A 7,420-nucleotide genomic window follows, 5' to 3' on the forward strand; every position below is an offset into this window, starting at 1 on the left:
CCTCATTCTCCCCATCCTCGCACACGGATCCCCTCCCTTCGGAAGCGCGCACGCCAACACTGGAAAACGGCACCATTTCTTCTCGGATAACGTGCAATGCAGCCATTCGACTCGCCGCCGTTGTGTTGACACTAAAACGCCGAAATACAGTCATCAAAAAAGGTCAGTTTCTGCTTGTGGATTGCTCTTGACTGGGCACATTTCGTTTACGTTGAGAGCCGGTTAAAATACAAATGCTATTTTTTTTTTCATGGAAGAATCCAATGTGGCTGTTTTGCGAAGCAGCATAATTAATTAGTGAGGATTGGTCCTTTGTCCCCTCTCACCCCCCACCGCTTTGTTCTTTATTGTTAGTTTGTGTGTACATATGGCGTGTGTTCACCTGCGTAGCTGCTTTTACCACATGCAATGCACTGTATATACGTGTGTGTGTGTGTGTGTGTGTGTGTGTGTACTCTATTGGCTTGTTTGTGTCTCACCATTTGTCGTCATGGCAATACCATTATGTTTAATTTGTGCAGCATTCGTGTGTTTCAACCTCTTTGCCAGCAAAGAATTCTGGGTGTCCGGACAAAAAGTAAATTCTTCATGTGAAAAAGAAAAAGCCAAGGCTTAAACATTAAAAACAACATAAAACTGTGAACCTCTAACATAGTCAGCATTCGCAAATTCACATTGTTAGAGATTTTGCATCGCTGGGCACCACTGATTTAGAGGGGTTGGTTGTCGGAAATATGTCCTGTGTCTCAAGCTTTGTCGTAGCCTGTTACTCACTCTCTCTCTCTCTCTCTCTCTCTCTCTCTCTCTCTCTCTCTCTCGAGCTAAATGTGCATGAAGACCTTTTTTTTTTTTTAATCACTGAAAACATTGACAATGTACTGTGATGATGCAATAATGAATATATTGGGACCAAAGATATATGTAGTGTTGTGTACCATGAATATTTGAGATAGGTGGAGGGGAGACAAAACTATGGCTTGGCCAAAAAAATATATATATATTGTGCAGGGAATGTTTCCTTTTATCAACACATATCACATTTGTTGTCATGCCAATTCTGATTGGACCTCTTCTGTTCCCTTCGGTACGCCAGCTGTTGTTTTTCTTTTCAATCCTCCCGGCTGTCAACATGATGCCCGCGTCGTCTCCTTCCGCCTGGCCCGGAGAGGAGCGACCGTCTCTGCTGGACCAGGAGGAGCCCGATTTGAGCCAAGTGTCTGTGGCCATCCCGTGCCCCTCCGTAGGAGTGGGCGAGCAGCTCCTATGCAGCAGCAGCCCGGCCGGCGCCGGACCCCCACGCAGCAAGTCCAAAGGGGAGCTGGTCATCGTCATCAACGAGAAGCTGAAGAGCAGTGAGTGTTGATGTAAATAACACAAAATGAGCTGTGTTTCATTAAGTCAGCCAAAGAACTTTGTTGAAGAGGATTATTTTGACCAAAGTAGGACTTGGAAATGATCATATGACAAATAACTCAAGCAAGCTATTTTTTTTTGTTTGTTTGTTTTTAACTTTCTGGAAAGTAGTCATATTGGAATTGCGAGAAATCCGTTGTGGCCCCCAGGTAACGGGGTCCTCGCCAGTGAAAACCCCTCCCCCGTGGTCTCATCGCCTCCCCGGCGTCAGCACTCCATCTCATACCCGCACCATGCCAAGACCAGGAAGGGCAGTCGGGCGGGCTCCATAGCCTACACCGCCTTCTCCCCCAGGCCCTCGCTGTCCCGCCACTCCAGCATCGCCACCAACCCCCCCTTGGACCGCACCAAGGTGAAGGACTACCTCCTGCTCTCCGTGCTGGCTTGTTTCTGCCCCGTGTGGCCCATTAACATCGTGGGATTTGTCTACTCCATCATGGTGAGAGTACATGGTTTCAGCTGAGGGGGAGAAAAACCCCAAAGTTGTCCCCTTTGACTGACATCCCCCCCCCTCCCCCCTTCTTCCTCCCTCCCAGTCCAAGAACAGCTTGGAGCAAGGGAACTTGGATGGCGCCGTGCGTCTGGGCCGCGTGGCCAAGATGCTGTCCGTGGTATCGCTGGTGGGCGGGACGCTCATTATCATCGCCTGCATTGTCAACCTGGCCAGTGAGTGTCCCAAATCTGACCTTTAAGCTTTCCATCTTCCAGCCCCCTTTTTTTTTTCTTTACCTTCTTTGTGCTGATTCACTCCTATGAACTTTTCCTTCTTTATATGAGATGTATTTAAAAGGGGGGGGGGGATTGACTGCAGCGCCCCCAACCCACACATACTCACACACTCAAAAATGCTTTCATGCATCGCAGCGATCCACTTTATAACAAATAAGGGGTGAAAAAAACTGAAGGAAAGAGCTGGATTGCCACATGATTCATGCGGGCTTTTGTGACTGCCATGTCATCTTTGCCTCGTTGGCCATCTGTGAACATTTTCAACCCTGTTGACATAGTTTCTCCTCATTTCTTCAACTATATGGTAGTAGTTCCATGTCATATAGTGCGTCGATGATACTGACCCATTCACCTGCTGTTGGAGTCCCCGGGAAGCCATTTCCTTGTAATGGCCTCTTGATATGCTGCAAGCATGATGTGAAGAAGGCTGCTTGCCTTCCCTGAACACAGATTCTCCTTATAAATAGCCCCCATGAAGTAGGCACTTTTCTGACACGTCGTGTGTGTGTGTGAGAATCAATATTCATCTCATAATATGACCCAAAAAAAAACATTGTAAAGTCAATTGAGAGAGTTTTGTCCTGATCATGCGCCACCCTTCCATCTCTGTGATGTTTTGCCTTTAGCTCCTGTTTCCATCTCCGTTTAATCCCGTTGTTTTCTCCATCTGACATATCTTTTGCACGTCCGACCTCCTGCTTCAAACGGTTGCATGCCACAGAGCTGTGTGCGGGTGTGGTCTGCTGTTTGCTTGTACACGGTGTGAAGCGTCTTGTTATCCCCTGTCGCACACGCCCGACCAGTCTGATGTATCTTCCTGTGTCTGGCTAATAAAAGGATTCCCATAACACATCTTTGATGAGTTCACTTATAAGCCTGGGGTTTGAATTAATTTTTTTTTTTTTAACACGATACCTTTTGCAATGTAAGACAAAAATGAATAACACATTCAATCCCCAAAATATTGGTTTTAAAATTCAGTTATTTCTATTCCTTTGTAAAGTGTTATAAAGTTTCATAATGGACGAAGTATTGTAAAACAGTCAAATAGTCTGCCTGTAAATCACATTTTTATTGTAAGCATTCAGGGACGAAAAAAGTTGTTTTTTTTTGTTCTTGGCTGTTTATTTAAAAATTGAATTCCATATTGGAATTCCATTTATAATCGGTATGGGCCTGGGGGGAAAAAAAAATCAATTTCAGTCTTTATCCAGTGTCTCTCTCTCTCTCACACACACACACACACACACACACACACACACACACACACACACATATTGTGTACATGGCCAATAACTTGCGCAGCAGCTCGCCAACTAACCCACTTCCTTTTCCTTCTTTTAGTCAATGTGAAAACCTGAGTTTCATCCCGAGATGAAACGGGATAAGGCAGCCGCATCCCGACCGGGCCGCACCTGCACCGCCTGTCTTTTACCAACTAGTTATTACCTGGATTTGTGACTAAAACCAAACGCAGCCCCTATATTTCTAGCCCTTCGATCTTACAGAAGTCTGTTTTTGCTCATGGATGACAACATGGCCCCCCCACCCCACCAAAAAAAAAAAAAATGGTGCAGAGTCACAAGGGGGAGGCAAGAGGGAGGGATTGTGAACGTCCGCCTGGTTACTGTTGGAGGATGGAGACAAACTGATTGGTCCCCCAAGTCTCAGTGGACACTTGGACTGCGGTGATCCCAGGACGCGCTCGCAGCATGCCAAATCCCCTCAGATATACGGAGACGCCCCCCCCCCCCTCACTATCTCCTTCCCAGAGGAGAAAGCGTCTCCATCACCTTGTTCTGAGACTGCGCCTCTCCTTGCCATGATCAAACGGAGCCTTACCGAGACGGGGGGGATGGGGGTGCTTTTGGGGATGGAATCCCACAGGATTCCGCGAGACTTGTACGCACTAAAGGGATCAGACGTGCCAAAATTTTCAAGTTGAAAGTCTCAAATGTTTTCACGGGGTCAAAACGTTCCGCAATCTTCTTAACGCTGCCACCTTTCAAGCACTGTGAGTCCCGCCATTGAAACTGTTGCATGATATGCGCTTGGGACCCCTACGACAGTCTGACATCCAGTAAAAAGATTCAACTTGGGTGAAAATCCACTGAAGCACTCGAAACAGTGGACCCGTCCGTCCGTTACGTGGATCACATCGACCCAACATTCTCGGTTGTTTTGTACAAAACGATCCATTTTATTTTAGAATTCTTATATTCATATATTTTTTTCCCTTCTCCCTGTTGGGTAAAAAAAAAATTGACTGATCCACTACTTGACCCAAAATGACCCCCACTTGTTTTTTTTTTTTTTTCTTTCTTTCTATGTCACAATTTTTGTATTGGATGTCCTGAGATTATGCAAGAGTACTGAATGAAAGGGCCAGTGAGTGTGGTTTAACATTGAAAATCTCTCGGTCACAGGTTATCTTTTTGATAATGTTTGTAAAAGATCGTGTGTGTGTGTGTGTGTGTGTGTGTGTGTGTGTGTGTGTGTGTGTGTGTGTGTGTGTGTGTGTGTCGGCCATACTGTGTGTGCACGTTGTCTAAACAAAGGAGCAGGTGATTTCCATCCAAGTGGTGAAGGTAGCTTGCGTGCGCTGCTCCTCGGTCACGCGGTAGCTTTTTCGGCAAAAGTGCGTTTCGATTGCCAACACCCTTGAAATTATTTATGTACATTTCAAAAGACCCTTTGCTGTGTATTTTCAAAATATGGCTTTTCTCCAGTACTCCTGTGTACCCTTTGCCTGTGATTCTCACTGTGATGCAAACCACCTCGGCTTGTTACCCACTGTACACAATCGACTCCGATAAAGGCCAACGTGGCACTTTTTTTTCTTTTCCTCCCCTCTCTATTGTATGTTTGATCGAGTTATCGCGAGGTGTATATAATCCTCAATATAGTGATATGAGTTGAATAGTTGAGCAGGTGGAGACACCCGGGCTGTCCTATTTATCGACTAGCTACTCTCATGTTCTGATTGTCTTTGTGGTGACGGGCATGCCGTGGGATTTTTCATTCATTGTATGTACCACGAATTGGCACTTTGGAATATTATACTCATCAAGTAAATTTACAATGTCCACATTGCATGCCTGTGGATTGTACTTGTTTTTCTGCTGAAGAATCGTGGCGCGGGGTGGGGGGGGGACTTCAAACCCTCCCACAAAAGGTGAAAATCAGTGATGCAGAAAAACCAAATGCTTTTTAAACTCAAATTTTACCCCTCACTTATGCTTTCAACATGTTTAAACTTAATAAATTGCACAAAATGTATTCATTTTCAAGAATCTGTTCTCACTCTCACTTGCACATTCCTCCAAATGATGCCAAGCGTGCTTGCTTCAAGATATATTCGTCGTGCCCAGTTGAAAGCATACGAGAATTGCATCTTTAGATTAAAAAAAAGGCTCAATTAAATCCCATATCAATAATGAAAGTCTGCGAACCTAACTTTCACATATTATGCAAAACCTATGTCTGAAAATGATACATTTATGTGGCAAGATACAAGCAGAGAGCAGCATTTAAAAAAAAAAAAATGCCCTGGGCTGTGTTTACGTGTTGACAGGCAAAGCTACTGCACAGTATTGAAAGTCAGCTAATTTGACAGGAGCTACTGTACTGTAGCTGCTCACATTTGACCACGTAAGCACTAAGTGGGTCAGCGGGATTATATCCAGCTGGCTCATATCAGCGACCACCCGGCCGTGTGGCCGCCAGCATCCTGTCGCCCTGCATGCTCAAAAACAAATTAGAACCCAAAGAAAAAAATGACACATTTGGGGATTACATTCTTCACCTACTGTGCTGCTTTCGCCACTGTCAACTCTGCACCCTCCAGTTCAAGTTACCAGGTTTCTGTGATATATTAAAAGAATCCAAGTTCAACTAAAGCCTACTTGAACATCTGAGCTTTAATTGGGGATAATCAGAAGCAGTTTAAAAGTAGCGTAGATTTTATCTAGCCAGTCTATGAGCCAGTGCGATCCTGTTGTTCAACGAACTTCTTCTGGTGTCCCTCATATTGTGAGTGGTGAGTATGTACGGACGAACCTCTTTTGAACGTGCCCCACTTCAGTTTTCATCCCCCATTTCAAAGTCTCGATTTCGCAGTCCACATACAAAACGGTCTTCTAATTGAATATGTTTATATGTTTATCCACCCAATTACCGATTGGCAAATAAGCGGGCTGTAGTGTCCTCTGAAGGCTGCAGATTTAAATTGCACAGAATCCAAACGGTATTTCTTGCTGGCTGTTTTACATGGACTTTCTTGAGATTTACTGAGATTGGACATGTCAGTGTAACGTTTCATATTTGGATTTAGCAATTCATTAAATCCCTAAATTGACAAATGTGGCGAAATGCCTTACAGGTTCATTTTCTCAATGTCTTTTTTTTTTTTGGTAACGGCAAAGTCATTGTTGTGGCACCCATAAATATTATGTCATACTCTTTCCAGGGGCTCGCAAGTCACAATGGTGTCAACAGAACATTCAAAGGTGGGCAATTTCCATCGTGGCTGGAACACTTGCACGGCTCTCAGGTTTGTGGGATTCATCTTTATTTCTTCAGTAAAAGAAAAATGAATGCAAAATTTTTTTTTTTCTTTTTTCTTAAGAGGCAGAATCATTTGGTTGTAGTTCAGCCCCCGTGGCCTGGAGTCCAGTTGCTTGATGTCACATGTCAGATTAGATGATGTTGTTGTTGTTGTTGTGTTGCTGCTCTTCTTGTCTGTATCTCTCTGTGTGTGTATCCGTGTTGACACAATTATTGCTCACACACGTCAACTCAGTCAAACTCGACAAGACAGACGAGATCAGCTTTTAGATTTGTGGGGTGAAACGTGCAGTCGTACATTCGGCCTCTAAGGGGCACTATTGGATTTATTGGCCGTATGGAAGGAAATGAGAGGATAGCACAAAGCAAATTCATAAGAACAATTTATGCACTAAAATAAACCATGCTCACTTGAACTTTCAGAAGAACAAACACCCCTACGTCCAAACGATATATATTTTTACAGTTTTTTTTTTTAAAGCATGCCTCACACACAAGTATGCGTCTTTCCTTTAACGCCGTCCACAAATAAAAAATGGTTGCTTTGGAGAATGCTCTGTGCTTGGTTAAATGTAAATTACAGAAAACCTCCACACGAAATTGCTTTGTTTTTAGGACGAGATTACCCTTCGTCGTGCCCAGTTGAAAGCATACGAGAATTGCATCTTTAGATTAAAAAAAAGGCTCAATTAAATCCCATATCAATAATGAA

At 44.1% G+C, this 7,420-nt stretch overlaps 1 protein-coding gene across 2 annotated transcripts; it reads left to right on the plus strand.

Moving 5' to 3' along the window:
- The first annotated feature begins 6 nt into the window (after window positions 1–6).
- Window positions 7–7,325, plus strand: prrt2 (proline-rich transmembrane protein 2). Of its 2 annotated transcripts, none has more exons than XM_019883621.1 (5): window positions 7–161; window positions 1,084–1,352; window positions 1,563–1,852; window positions 1,950–2,079; window positions 6,611–7,325. In XM_019883621.1, exons 2-5 carry the CDS (start codon window positions 1,130–1,132, stop codon window positions 6,724–6,726), a joined length of 759 nt encoding a protein of 252 aa, XP_019739180.1. In that variant the 5' UTR covers window positions 7–161; window positions 1,084–1,129; the 3' UTR covers window positions 6,727–7,325. The 2 variants fall into 2 exon arrangements, with proteins under 2 accessions (XP_019739180.1, XP_019739260.1); XM_019883701.1 differs by lacking the exon at window positions 6,611–7,325 and adding an exon at window positions 3,487–3,985 and having other exon boundaries at window positions 7–164; window positions 1,087–1,352.
- The last annotated feature ends 95 nt before the right edge of the window (window positions 7,326–7,420 follow it).

The sequence above is a fragment of the Hippocampus comes genome, unplaced genomic scaffold (genome assembly GCF_001891065.2).
Source record: "Hippocampus comes isolate QL1 unplaced genomic scaffold, H_comes_QL1_v1.1 scaffold330, whole genome shotgun sequence".
Taxonomy (NCBI): Eukaryota; Metazoa; Chordata; class Actinopteri; order Syngnathiformes; family Syngnathidae; genus Hippocampus; species Hippocampus comes.